The 14,391-nt window shown below is 43.3% G+C and overlaps 2 protein-coding genes across 3 annotated transcripts; both read left to right on the top strand.

Moving 5' to 3' along the window:
• The first annotated feature begins 198 nt into the window (after window positions 1-198).
• On the top strand, window positions 199-11,137 carry LOC115545003 (solute carrier family 2, facilitated glucose transporter member 1). Its single transcript, XM_030357708.1, has 11 exons — window positions 199-506; window positions 3,001-3,093; window positions 3,934-4,094; window positions 4,820-5,060; window positions 6,257-6,419; window positions 7,734-7,921; window positions 8,389-8,493; window positions 8,837-8,938; window positions 9,281-9,484; window positions 9,897-10,087; window positions 10,233-11,137. The coding sequence occupies exons 1-10, from the start codon at window positions 489-491 to the stop codon at window positions 10,083-10,085; spliced, it is 1,464 nt and encodes a 487-aa protein (XP_030213568.1). The 5' UTR covers window positions 199-488; the 3' UTR covers window positions 10,086-10,087; window positions 10,233-11,137.
• A 151-nt stretch (window positions 11,138-11,288) lies between these two features.
• On the top strand, window positions 11,289-13,751 carry trappc6b (trafficking protein particle complex subunit 6B). 2 transcript variants are annotated; one of them, XM_030357744.1, is made up of 6 exons: window positions 11,289-11,593; window positions 11,693-11,760; window positions 11,944-12,061; window positions 12,255-12,338; window positions 12,534-12,627; window positions 13,017-13,751. In XM_030357744.1, exons 1-6 carry the CDS (start codon window positions 11,513-11,515, stop codon window positions 13,046-13,048), a joined length of 477 nt encoding a protein of 158 aa, XP_030213604.1. In that variant the 5' UTR covers window positions 11,289-11,512; the 3' UTR covers window positions 13,049-13,751. The 2 variants fall into 2 exon arrangements, with proteins under 2 accessions (XP_030213604.1, XP_030213613.1); XM_030357753.1 differs by having other exon boundaries at window positions 11,386-11,593; window positions 12,255-12,627.
• The last annotated feature ends 640 nt before the right edge of the window (window positions 13,752-14,391 follow it).

Genomic DNA, 14,391 nt, shown 5'->3' with positions numbered 1-14,391 from the left:
GACTTTACAAAGACAAATCAATGAACCCATGTTAAGCTTCAAAATGATGAAACTGCACTCTGCAGTAACGGTTTGCAGTAAATTGGAGTTACCGTTAGTTGTATCTCTCCCCAGTTCTTCCCTGAAAGCATGATTCACCGTTCAGTTGTAAATGCGCTCCCAGTCCACAGCCAATCAGAAGCCCCCGATGGCGCTAATGGAATTAACCTGCTTATTCTTAACGCTGAAGAGCCATTGTGTGCCGAGATAAACACGCGAGAAACAAATAGAAGACACCCATACTCTCTCTGGGATAAAAGGATAAATGGAATATAAATCGAAACAAATCTTAACTTCAATTCAGAACATGGATCACTTTTACGAGTAGGCCTAGCAGAGTCTACATTGGATTTGCTACATTCTGCGCCATTTATAAGAAAGCCAAGTAGCCCATCTCTGCTATTGAGATATAGGCCTACTTCTATTTTGTTTTACTCCAAACAGCCACTATGGAGTGCAGCGATCAGGTAAATTTACGCAATCGATTCATGATAGTTGAATAGGCACATAGTTAATATCGGTCCAGTTTTATGATTGATGATGTGTGGGTTAAAACGCGCACGTCGTTGGTCTGAACGAGGGAAGAATCACTTGTCCTGTCCTGAAAGATAACTACTTTTATTATATCTATTATGATTTGCCATTTTTATTATGTAACACATAGGCTACCACATCTGTGGTATATGTGGTATATAGTGTCTGTGTCTTGTCTGTTTTGAACTACTGCTCATACAATATTCGAAAATGCTATTTAAAAGAGGCAAAGTGATTCGTATTATAATTTTAAAATGAAATCCACAACTGTCCATCTCTCCTAGCTATTTCTGATTGATCTGCACAGAGTTGGTTGTCGGTGTGTGTTTTGTTGTAGTTTTATGCATACACTTCGTGGCACAGATATTTTACAACTGCTTTTATCCCTGTTATCCCTGTTTATCCAGTTTTTTTACCCTTTATATTTTTTATACAAATATACATCTCATATCATATATATCTCACATCAACTGAGCCTTCAACAACACCAAACAATTAGCAAGCTCAGTAAAATACATTACCACACTTTCACTTTAAGTGATGTAGGCTAAGTGAAAGCGTAAAACCAGGAACCCGTCCACACGAAAGCATGTGACGTGGAATCCTCCACCGCACCATCCCCTTGCACGCACTTGCGCTTAAGGGCTTTTTATTGTTCCACGTTCCCGCAACGCAAGGGCGTTTCGGGCCCTCCTTGCGTCCACCGCAAGGGCCGGACGTGCGCCTCCAAAAAATCGTAACCTCAAGTCGAGGCGACGCAGCAGCAAGGGCTGTGATTGGTCCGCTTAAACCTGACGCAGAACCATAAACGTTCACGACTGCCTCGCGTCTGCGTGGTCATTGCGATGCGGGAACGTGGAACCATAAAAGCCCAGTCAAGTAAATGACTCCAGTATCTCCAGTTGTTAAAGGTCCAGAGACTGTTGGACCAGCGGTTCCCAGCCTCTGACTTTAGGTGAACCACTGAATTGTCATCAAGACCTTTACGGGACCACCTCATATTCAAATACTAAAAAATATATAAAAACACACAAGTAGCCTATAGTAATAATAGTAATGGTAAAAATAAAATAGAATATATTTATTTTTAATTATCCTCTTCATTTTTATCATAGAAAGTAGATGGTGTCTATTTGAGGAATAAAATCCCACTCCCACCAGCCATACCGGTACGCGTACTACAGTTTGAAAACACAGGTGGTGTTCGACATTCTTTAGACCTTTTTGGCAAGGCGACTACGGTCACCTCACATGACGTAGCCGTTGATCCTTCCTGAAGCCGCACACGTCTCCATAGTTACCACTAAGAAATGCCTATTAGCACTTAGCATTTGCATTTCGAGCACACAAGCAGGATTACAGCGCTATTACCGGCCGGGTGATGTAATCTGTGAGAGGCTTCGTGCATCTATATCGGGACACCGGTACGGCCAGCTGACAACAGCAGTACGGACAGGTGAAAACACCTGTACAGACAGGTGAAAACACCTGTACTGACAGCTGACAACACCTCTACAGACCGGTGACAGCACCTGTACTGACAGCTGACCAACACCTGAACAGACAGCTGACAACACCTGTACAGACAGCTGACAACACCTGAACAGACAGCTGACAACACCTGTACAGACAGTTGACAACACCTGTACAGACAGCTGACAACACCTGAACAGACAGCTGACAACACCTGTACAGACAGTTGACAACACCTGTACAGACAGCTGACCACACCTGTACAGACAGGTGCCAACACCTGTACAGACCGGTGACAGCACCTGTACAGACAGCTGACAACACCTGAACAGACAGCTGACAACACCTGAACAGACAGCTGACAACACCTGTACAGACAGCTGACAACACCTGTACAGACAGGTGCCAACACCTCTACAGACAGGTGACAGCACCTGTACAGACAGCTGACAACACCTGAACAGACAGCTGACAACACCTGTACAGACAGTTGACAACACCTGTACAGCCAGGTGACTACACCTGTATAGAAAGACACCTGTACAGACAGGTAACAACACCTACACAGACAGTTGACAACACCTGTACAGCCAGGTGACTACACCTGTACAGAAAGACACCTGTACAGACAGGTAACACCTGTACAGACAGATGACAATACCTGTACAGCCAGGTGACTACACCTGTACAGAAAGACACCTGTACAGACAGGTAACAACACCTGTACAGACAGGTGACAAACCCTGTACTGACAGGTGACAACCCCTGTACAGACAGGTGACAAAACAGACGGGTGACAACACCTGTACAGACAGATGATATCACCTATACAGGGAGGCGATTATAAAACCTGTGCAGCCAGATGAGAACACCTGCACAGCCAGGTGACTACACCTGTACAGCCAGGTACACTGCAGACACCTGACAACAATGTGTCTTTTATTTTACTACCAGTTAACCCTGCCGTTGCTGTTTGCCGTGGGGACTGCTGTGATTGGCTCGTTACAGTTCGGCTACAACACTGGCGTCATCAATGCCCCTCAAATCGTGAGTACACATCGCCATGGCAACGGAAATCACCCTGGGAACACAAACAAATCAATCACAGTTATCCATATGTATTCATTTCAATGCTGAGGTTATCTAAATAATTGCCCACTAGCTCGAAAAATAAAAAAAGTTGAAAGGCAAAATCCTTTTTTTCTTACTGCTGTTACTCATATTGTGATAACAAGGTTGGGGTTAGATCAGTGTGGTCAGAACATTACACCTCCGTCCATTCAAATTACGAAAAAGACATGTTTTAGCCATTATATGAGCTTATTGTTACCTCATTCCTTTCTCCTGGCAAAACAGTCCCTGCTCTAATATAATAGAACAAAGAGAGTCAGGGAAGGATTCATTTAAAGTAAGATTACTTGGCAGAAATGGTCAGCAATTAATGCATGTAAAAATCCTTCATGTTGTTCCTTTGAAATATATATACATATTCAACAAAAATACCACACAATAACGGATGACAAATCTTTATCGTTAAGCCACTTAGGCCAACTAGCATAATGGGCTTTCCAATTGAACTTGGATTCATTGCCAAGTCTATCGGATTATGTGTTACGTAAGCCCCTCCATCTCGTCCCTAGTCTACAGCTGTTGTTTAGCTGTGCTGTTCTCTATTTTTTTTGTATAATAACAGAAAATAACGCATTGTTGGACTTTCACTCAGCATGGCAGTTTAGCTTACATTCACAAGCATTTATGTAAACGAACGACTTGTCATTCACATGTTTGCAGAAGTCTGACCTAGATATAGACCTTCTCCTCCTTAAAATGAATAATCTAATAAGGCTGCCCTTTATCGACGCCGACGTTCCCGTCTCCCACCTCCAGATCATCGAGGGCTTCTACAACGAGACGTGGACCAGCAGGTACTCGGAGCACATCTCCCGGACCACCCTTACCACGCTGTGGTCCACCTCCGTCGCCATCTTCTCCGTGGGCGGCATCGTTGGCTCCTTCTCCATGGGCCTCTTCGTCAACCGCTTTGGCAGGTATAGCACCAAGACCTTAAACCGAGAAGGACTTGGACTCTACCACAGCCATAGGCTGTGGAACAGGCTGCCAGAAGAGATCAGAGCTTCTTCAGACTCATTATTACAAAGTAAACTGTTTACACAGTTTGGAAGTTGCTGTTGGATGAATCATCCTACTTTTTGTAGTTTTTCCGGTCTCTTTGTAGTTTTTAGATTTAGTTTTAGTGGGTCTTATTTATTGTTGTCTCGTTAAGCCTTTCGTAACCTGCTTTTCTAACTAAACGGTTCCACACAAATAAAGTAATTATTATTTTTAACTAAGACAAACCATCTGTTGAACATGTGTTTATTAAAGGGGACATATTATACCACCAGGTGAGAGTGTGATTAGCTGTTACAAGCCTTTTTGAAAATCGGTCTCTTCTGACATCACAAGTCGGGCGTGTCCACATAGATGCGTGCTAGATAGATCAGTCTACCAGCCTAGCCACTGGACTGCAGCAAACGTTGCTCATCTAGCTGTCATACATCTAGGCGGACACGCCCACATGTGATTTCAGAAGAGGCCGATTTCAAAACGGCTAACTCCTCACCCCTCACACTCGGTGGTATAATGTCACCTTTAAACGTCTCTACACAAATAAAGCCATTAGTATTTTTACGCAGACAAACCATCTGTGTAACACGTGTTTATCAATGTCTTAAGTCCTGCGTTTTCCTTTTTTTCATCCTTCCCACCCAAGGCGTAACTCCATGCTAATGGCTAACGTGCTAGCCTTCGTGGCGGCCGCCTTCATGGGCCTGTCCAAGGTGGCGGCGTCCTGGGAGATGCTGATCGCGGGCCGCTTCATCGTGGGCCTCTACTCCGGCCTGTCCACGGGCTTCGTGCCCATGTACGTGGGGGAGATCGCCCCCACGTCGCTGAGGGGGGCCCTGGGCACGCTTCACCAGCTGGGGGTGGTCCTCGGCATCCTCATAGCCCAGGTAGGGCGGCTCGATTGTGGGAAAGATCATAATCACGATTATTGTGGTCAACATTGAAATCACGATTATACAAACGATCAGAGGTGTCAAAAGTATTCACATTCATTACTCAAGTAGAAGTATAGATACTAGCGTTTAAAAATACTTCTGTAGAAGTTGAAGTATCAACTCAAGCTTTTTACTCAAGTAAAAGTATTAAAGTACTGGTTTCAAAACTACTTAAAGTATTAAAGTAAAAGTAATGCAAGGGGGAAAAATGCCATTAAGGACAAAAACTTAGGCCATGCCATAGGGGCCTATAGAAATACAATCAGCTTTTTTGCCAAGTATGCTCACACATACAAGGAATTTGGTCTCTGCATTTGTCCCATCCGTGAATTAGTGACACACACAACACACCTCTATAGCACTCTGCCCCACTTACCCCCCAAAAAACATTTTTCTAAAGGCCATCTAATGACTATAATGTTAATGTTGAAAAAATTGGGATGCACCTGTTTCAGACACATTTATGCCCATTGAAAATGAACGCATATTAGTACAATGCAAATACATTAAAGTACCATATATGTGTACTACTGAGCATTAACATGTGTTTCATGGAGCGGAAGATATGATGACTAATTCCCTGTAAGTATTGGAATGGTGCAAAAAGTCAAACTTCTGAGGCATGTTATCAAAAGCCTTTATTGCTTTTGATAACATGACAAACATAAATAGGAGTAACAATGCCATTTTTAAAAAGTAAGGAGTAGAAAGTACAGATAAGTGCGTGGAAATGTAAGAAGTAGAAGTAAAAAGTAGGCTGAAAAATAATTACTCCAGTAAAGTATAGATACGCTCAATTTCTACTTAAGTAAGGTAACAAAGTATTTGTACTTTGTTACTTGACACCTCTGCAAACGATTATGTTTGAGTTAAGAACATGATGCGAGGTTCAGCCTTTCTCTCAGATAAACACTTTGTATGAAAGGTTCGGATGTTGGGTGAAATGGTCAGGTAAATGACTGTAAAACTGTGGCTAACTCGTATGTGTCTGTCTGCCTGCCTGCCTGTCTGTCTGTCTGTGCGCTGTCTGTCTGTGTGTGCGGTGTCTGTATGTGCGTGCTGTGTCTGTCTGTGCGTGCGTTGTCTGTCTGTGCGTGCGGTGTCTGTCTGCCTGCCTGCCTGCCTGTCTGTCTGTCCTCCCGCTCCAGATCTTCGGCCTGGAGGGCCTCCTGGGGAACGCGTCCCTGTGGCCCCTCCTGCTGGGCTTCACCTGCGTCCCGGCACTGGTGCAGTGCGTGCTGCTGCCCTTCTGCCCCGAGAGCCCCCGCTTCCTCCTCATCAACCAGAACCAGGAGAGCAAGGCGCGAAGCGGTTAGACACTAGGGGTGTAAGAACATATCGATACACTCCCGACTACTCCTGGATTCTACGTTGTTCCACTCAGTCGATGTGTTCATTTAAAGATTAAAAAACAAAAGCACTATCAAAAGCGAGTCCTAATGACTGTATAGTAACAAGAAGTTAAGGGAGAGATGCAGGCTGGTTCTGTACTGGTGTGTTTACGTTGGGTCTCTTGTCTCTTGGCAGAATGGTTCTGTACCAGTGCGTTTACTGTATGTTGTGTCAATTCATTGAATTTATATAGCGCTTTTATTTTCTGGAAACTCAAAGCGCTTACAGTGAAGGGGGGGAACCTCACTCACCACCACCAGTGTGTAGCACCCACTTGGGTGATGCATGGCAGCCAATCAGCCGCAGAACGCTCACCACACACCAGCTTGAGAGTGAGGATGAATAGGAATAGATTAATGAATAGGCCAATTATACAGGGGGATAATTAGGGCGCCAGATTGAATGAGCCTGGTTAGGCAGTTTTAGCCAGGACACCGGGGAATCCCTTACTTTGCGACAAGTGCCCTGGGATCTTTTATGACCTCAGTAAGTCAGGACCGTCTCCTCCGAAGGACGGCACCTTCCACAGCACAGTGTCCCCATCACTTGCACTGGGGAATCGGGGATTGATGTTTTTGGCCAGAGGGAAGAGTGCCACCTACTGGCCAACACCCGGCACCCCTTCCAGCAGCAACTCAGTGTTCCCAGTTGGTCTCCCGTCCAGTACTAACCAAGCCCACACCTGCTTAGCTCCGGAGATTCAGCTAAGGCTGGGTTGCCATTGGTCTGGCTGCTGTTTACGTTCGGTCTCTCTTGTTCTGTACCAGTGTGTTCATGTGGTGTGTCTGTGGTTCTGGACCAGTGTGTTAACGTTAGGCGTCTGTGGTTCTGTACCAGTGTGTTTTTGTGGTGTGTATCTGGTTCTATACTGGTGTGTTGACATGTGTCTCCTCTCTCTGGTTCTATACCGTTGTGTTGACATGTGTCTCCTCTCTCTGGTTCTGTACCGTTGTGTTTACATTTGTCTCCTCTCCTCTCTCTGGTTCTGTACCGTTGTGTTGATGTGTCTCCTCTCTCTGGTTCTATACCGTTGTGTTGATGTGTCTCCTCTCTCTGGTTCTATACCGTTGTGTTTACATGTGTCTCCTCTCTCTGGTTCTGTACCGTTGTGTTTACATGTGTCTCCTCTCCTCTCTCTGGTTCTGTACCGCTGTGTTGACATGTGTCTCCTCTCCTCTCTCTGGTTCTGTACCGTTGTGTTCACATGTGTCTCCTCTCTCTCTGGGCACCCAGTGCTGGAGAAGCTGCGTGGTACTGAGGACGTGCGTGACGACATGCAGGAGATGCAGGAGGAGAGCCGGCAGATGGCGAGGGAGCCGTCCGTGACCATCCCGGAGCTGTTCACCACGCCGGCCTACCGCCAGCCCATCTTCATCGCCATCATGCTGCAGCTCTCCCAGCAGCTGTCCGGTATCAACGCTGTACGTCCAGAACACACAGACATAGAGAGACGCATGCAAACACACACACAGACGCACACATGCACGCACGCACACACACATACACACACACACACACACAGACACACACACACACACAGACGCATAGAGAGACGCATGCAAACGCAAACGACGCAGAGACACATGCACGCACGCACGCACACACACACACACACACACAGACGCATAGAGAGACGCACGCGAACACACACACAGACGCAGACACATGCACGCACGCACACACACACAGACGCACGCACAGAGGCAAACGCAAACACAGACACACACACACAAACACACACGGTGAGCTGAAGGGTATCTTGACCATTATCAATCCCATTGTGTATACCAATATATTCCTCGGGTAATAACTTTAAATGTGGTAGCATGGACCAAAGTGCAGCTTTGCAGCCTAGCCCTAACTCAGCGGTGTGTTGTTGTGGCGACAGGTGTTCTATTACTCCACGGGGATCTTCCTGCGTGCGGGGGTCCCACATCCCGTGTACGCCACCATCGGGGCGGGCGTGGTCAACACCGCCTTCACCGTCGTCTCAGTAAGTGTTACGGTTATTGTTTTACTTCCTACCCCCGGGACCTTAAATGGGTTGATTTAAAAAGGCTGTTTAACACTTAAAGCTACACTACTTGACTTATTTATCATTCAACTTTTGTGTTTATTTTATTTTATTTATTTATTTTTTCCTATTGTAATATGTATGTAAAAGTGACGTTGGATTTCTACATTTAAAGATAAGCTATCCATGGAGCCTCACTTCCCACATAACTCTATGCGCTTTGCTAAACCTTGGATTTAATTCAATGATTTATCAACAACCGGTCCGGGATCACTTGAATGCTTTTAACATTGAACATTGTACATGTTGCTGTGTGTTTCAGCTGTTTATTGTGGAGCGTGTGGGCAGGAGATCTCTACATCTGGTCGGCCTGATGGGCATGGCTGTGTCTGCCGTGCTCATCACCATCGCCATGGCACTACTGGTAAGTCAGGACGATGGGAATGTTTAATGTATACATATGTAGGATGCCGTTAAACTTGAAATGTGTTTCCCTGAAATCTGCCCTTTTAACTTCAACTCAAAGGGCTTTTAACTTGAACACATCAACATAAATTGCCTCACATGCATTGACGTATAAATCTAAAAGCAATTGCTTTGCATACGATTATTAAATAAACTGCATTTATGCCTCACATTTCTAACCCGTGGCGGTAGAGTAGAACCAGTAGAGTTAGGCGTCTTGCTCAGGGACACCTCGACACTCCGCTAGGAGGAGCCGGGGATCGAACTAGCATCTAACTCTCCCCCCTACCGCCCCCTCCAGGACCAACTGTCGTGGATGTCCTACGTTAGCATCGCGGCCATCTTCTGCTTCGTGGCCTTCTTTGAGATCGGCCCGGGGCCCATTCCCTGGTTCATCGTGGCGGAGCTCTTCAGCCAGGGGCCCCGGCCGGCAGCCATGGCCGTGGCCGGCTTCTCCAACTGGTCCGCCAACTTCCTTGTAGGCATGGGCTTCCAGTATGTGGAGGTACATGGGGACTCGTCCATCTGTGCATTGATTGATTGGTAGTTGGATTGAATGATTGATGGGAGGTTTAAAATCCTATTAAAAATATGTGGATGTTTGAATGACGTTTATCGGGTATTATCGGGTTTATTTTGTGTTTGCCATTATTAAGCTTTGAGCAAAAATCGTAATTGCTGTCTGCTCCAAAAAAAGGACCTTGCCTCCGCACGTCCACTCAAAATCAATTGAGAAAACAAATTGTTTTTAACACCTGTTTTTGTATACTTGCCCAGCCCCTCTTTATTCTCCAATAACTCTCCAAAACCTGAAATAAACTTCTTTATAGCCCTGCTTGGAACCGCCACATAAATCACCACAGATCCAAAACTTGAACTGACATCTCTGTGTTCAATGTCTATTTTGGTTACCTTAGCAACTGTGTGGCCCCTACGTCTTCATCATCTTCACGGTGCTGCTCCTGGGCTTCTTCGTGTTCACCTACCTCAAGGTGCCGGAGACCAAGGGTCGCACCTTCGACGAGATTGCGTCGAGCTTCCGTCACTCCGCGTCGGGCGAGTCGTTTGGGAAGTACACCACAGAGGAGTTCAACAGCGACATTTAGAGGTGACGGATGATAAGCGGCGTTGAGACTTTGATTCTCTTACAAAAAACATGGATAAACCACTTGAAAGGTTTATCTGAATCCTTTTCCTCGAATACGAATTATTAAATTTGATGATTTTTTCTGACATACATTTATTTTGTCTAGGTCTGGGGTCTGGACGTGTTGGAAACAGTTAAACAGAAATGTTTTGATTCTTATTTTTTTATTGCAGTTCTACACATCATGCACTGTTCAAATAAGATTGTATTAAAAGCTTGCGTTATAGATCACAATGTTTACTAGGTAAGCAACCTTTATCCCAGTTCGGCCTACATTATTCCTTGCTACATTGCAAGAATGCCAAGTTGAATCAGAATGAGCACCTTAGCACGCTAGGGAATTTAATACATGAATCGTTTATTGTATAATAATATGGTTATTTATTGGATTCAGGATAATTTAAGAGTGAAGACAAGACAAGGGTTAGGAGCATAAGAGAAGAGTGTAAAACTGGTCTCATGTGTTTCCACTGGAAAGTCAATTTTCTTGTGAGGTTCACCAAATTAAATTGAATTTACACTGTTGTAAGATTAGTCCCTTAACTTTTGAAGAATTCAGCAGTCTCTTTTGCTCTAGATGGATCATGTATCGTTTGTATTATGTATGTGTTATTCATCATTTGTATTATTTATTTTGTTTATGTGAAAGAGTCATTCGTTTTTTCATCATCAGATCTTCTTGGAATATTTCGTCCATTAAACATAAGGAATGTATTGGTATCATTAGGTAAAAGCTCTTGATCAGCACTTTAAATAGTATTGGTTTTTGCTCATAGTAATCATGATCACAATACGTTCAATATCACAAGATTCACCCAAACAAATTGTAAAAATGTTAACAGTAGGTGCGGATAAGCAGATTTGTGTTTATTTTTTATATAAAAAGTTGAAATTGTGAATTGTTGCTTTTTGCTTTGTATAAATAAAGTTCCAACAAATACAGCCATCTGTATAGACGTCTGCTACTTGCCTGAACATTATTCCTTATAAAACTGATTCATTAATGCAGCAGTCGATGGCTTCTGAACTTTTCTTTCTTAAATATACAGTTTAACTGATCGGTTCCAATAATGTAAGTAGTGTTATTCCACAAAGCGTGCATATCTTCGTCAACCATATCAAACAGGCAATGCTACGGCCTTTCCGATGTTTCAATCAGGACCCCTCCAGTCAGATGTTTATTTTGCTTTTTACAGTGAAGTGTTTCGTTTATGAGAGCTGAACATGACCTCTTATTACGTCCTACATTGTATTTAAAAACATGTAGTCTTACCGAAGGGTCATATCAACCTTCGGTATAGCTGTCATTCAGCATTGATCACTTTTTACGGGGACACTTTCCCATCTTCTGTGACGTTAGATCAGACGTTAACACCAGCCTCTCAAATGGCAGACGAAGCACTTTTCCAGTTTCTGCACAGTGAATTAATACAGTACATTTATAAATCTGGTGCAAATGGAGAGACGGTAAGAATCTCTCGGCATTATAAATAAAGTACATTTTATCATTGCCATGTGCGTTTCATTTCGGCTACTGACATCTATGTTGGTTTACGGTCTCCACAGGAGAATGGTAAAAACATCACCAAATTGGAAGCAATGGGATTCAGGGTCGGGCAAGGACTCATAGAGAGGTAAATCTTTCTGTAGTTCAGTCAGCTCTATACGGTCTATGATGCCAACGGCAAATACTATAAAACTATAATACTTGGATATTATAAGACCAGTTTGGACAACATCGTGGAGGTACCTTTTGAATTGAAGTACTGGATGCATCACTACATCCATTGTATTTGAATGTCTCCCTGGTAATATAGGTTCACCAAAGAAACGCCACGCTTTAAAGACGAGCTGGACGTTATGAAATTCATCTGCAAGGACTTCTGGACTTGTTTATTCAAAAAGCAAATTGATAACCTCAGAACCAACCATCAAGTGAGTCCAACTTTACCGTTCAAGGGAAATATGATCCACAAGAAAATTATATTCTAGAACATTTTGAAACACTCGTACATTGGACACAGGTTTGTTGTGAAATGTATATCTGATCAAGATAAACGTTTTCATTATGAAGCTCCCTTAATAGCCACAGATCTGTATAAAGCTATGATACTCCTCTCCATCCCAGGGAATCTACGTACTACAAGACAATAGCTTCCGATTACTCAGTCAGCTGTCAGCTGGGAAGCAGTATTTGGAACATGCCCCCAAGGTGAGTTTATTCAGTTCAAATATCAGTACAACATGTTATATCCATTCAAACAGAGAGCATGAAACTGCCATGGAAATGTCTTGGTGTCATAATCAAGGCCTTTTATACAAGATTGTTGAGGACAATACATCATATACTGACCAAAAAAAACGTGTTAAAAAAACGTATGAATGTAATGGTGTTTGCGTGTTGCAGTATTTGGCGTTCACCTGTGGTCTGGTGAGGGGGGGGCTGTCCGACCTTGGATTGAAGAGTGTGGTCACAGCCGAGGTGGCTGGCATGCCTGCATGTAAGAAACCATGGCAACCTTTTAGTTCTTGAGCAGCAGCCTTCTAAACTGTTCTAGTCTGTTTGTTATTATGGTGAAGAACCATTCCTCGGACAGAGTTGACTTCGTAGGCTTGTTTAATAATTTGAAAGTAGAGTTCTCTCATAACATCTGAAACACAAATGCTTGTGTTTCAATCGCAGCCAGCGATTGTGCCAGATGCACATGTACAGCTGCACGCGACATGTTCAAAAATGGTCCCTCTTAATTGTAATAATAAAATCATTAGATCTTCATTATTTAATTTTGTATTCATCGAATAAGCTACACTAGCAAGTGTTTATAATTTAGAATAAATTAATAAATCCGGTTTTGTCCGTGATATTTACTGTACGCGTGTGTCTGTGTAGGTAAATTCCAGGTTATGATCCAGAAGGTGTAGCGTCCGCAGAAGAAGCAGCATCGATGTCCACAACAGAGCCTCACCCTGCCTATACAACCTCACTGTGTTCATCTGCATGCAGGGTCCTCACTAACAGCCATTACTAGCCATTACCATTACTTTGGCAGCAACATACTTTAAACTAGCTTGCCTGTAGCTACACCCAGCTAACCCCCCCCCCCCCCCCCACCACCCCTCCCTCCTACTGGGGTTTCATGTTGTAGCTTGTTTTAATGCTAACGAGTAATTGCAATATCCAACCCGGAAATCAGAGTAATTTGCACCTAATCTTTTCTTTTTCAAGATGTGTCATTTTGTTTTTAAGATGTTGATTTAGACTATAGTTAGTTATCACAATTAATTAATGAAGCCAGTTAATTGTACAAAATATACCGCTTACGTATGCAAGTATTCATGTTGGAACAATGCTTTATAAATGAACTCAATATTAGCTTAACGCTTCAAAGTTGCAGTTATTCTCTAAAGGGCCACCAAAGTATTTTATCCAGGTGGAAGAATGGAGAGAGTGGGATGCCAACAGTGGGATGCCAAGTCGCCAACCACTGTCCCCTCTATGTTCCTTCACCTCTAAGAGTATTGATTGGAAAATGTTTTATGTGACCTTCATGAATGAATATGATTTATGCTTTCTTGAGCATCACTGCACAAAGGGTAACAGAGAAATTAAATTAATATACAAATACACTGACTAAAATGTATGTTATTTCGACCATGGCCTGGTGAATAGTGTAAAGTTGAACTATGTCCTTGATGCCATACCTCAAGTCATTGCCTCTCCAAAACGCCCAAACTTCCACAACCTGGTTTCCATGGATACCGTTCTGCCGAGTCAGAACAGATCTCAGCGACCGACGATTTTCTGATTTGAAACATTAGTTACATATCGTCAACGTTAATTGTAACTCCATATAGCCGAGTAGTTCTGTAGCATTACAATGTTTATTGAAATTACAATAATTGTATATTTGTGACAGTGGTTATGAACAAGTGCAGAGAGACACACATAGGTAAAACCAAAACATTGGATATCTTGAGTCAGCTTAAACAACAATTGTACGACCCATATCGTAACATACTGATCCACTCACGTAATGTATAGAAGGCAGTAGTAAGAGATATTTATTATGAACAATATGGCTTAAGCCACTACGAGCACAGCAACCCATCAAGCATTACACAGAATAGTATGTAGATCAACTACAAATAAAAAAGCACAACACGTTGATTGAAAGTTCAGTATCTAGAAGAATGGCAAAACACAATAAATGTTCTTATTTTAATAAGAAATCAAAACACCTCGTTTGGAGATTGCGTCACCAGCT

This window comes from Gadus morhua, chromosome 1 (genome assembly GCF_902167405.1).
Source record: "Gadus morhua chromosome 1, gadMor3.0, whole genome shotgun sequence".
NCBI lineage: Eukaryota > Metazoa > Chordata > Actinopteri > Gadiformes > Gadidae > Gadus > Gadus morhua.
Note: the sequence above shows the minus strand (reverse complement) of the source record. Positions and strands in the feature narration are given on the sequence as shown.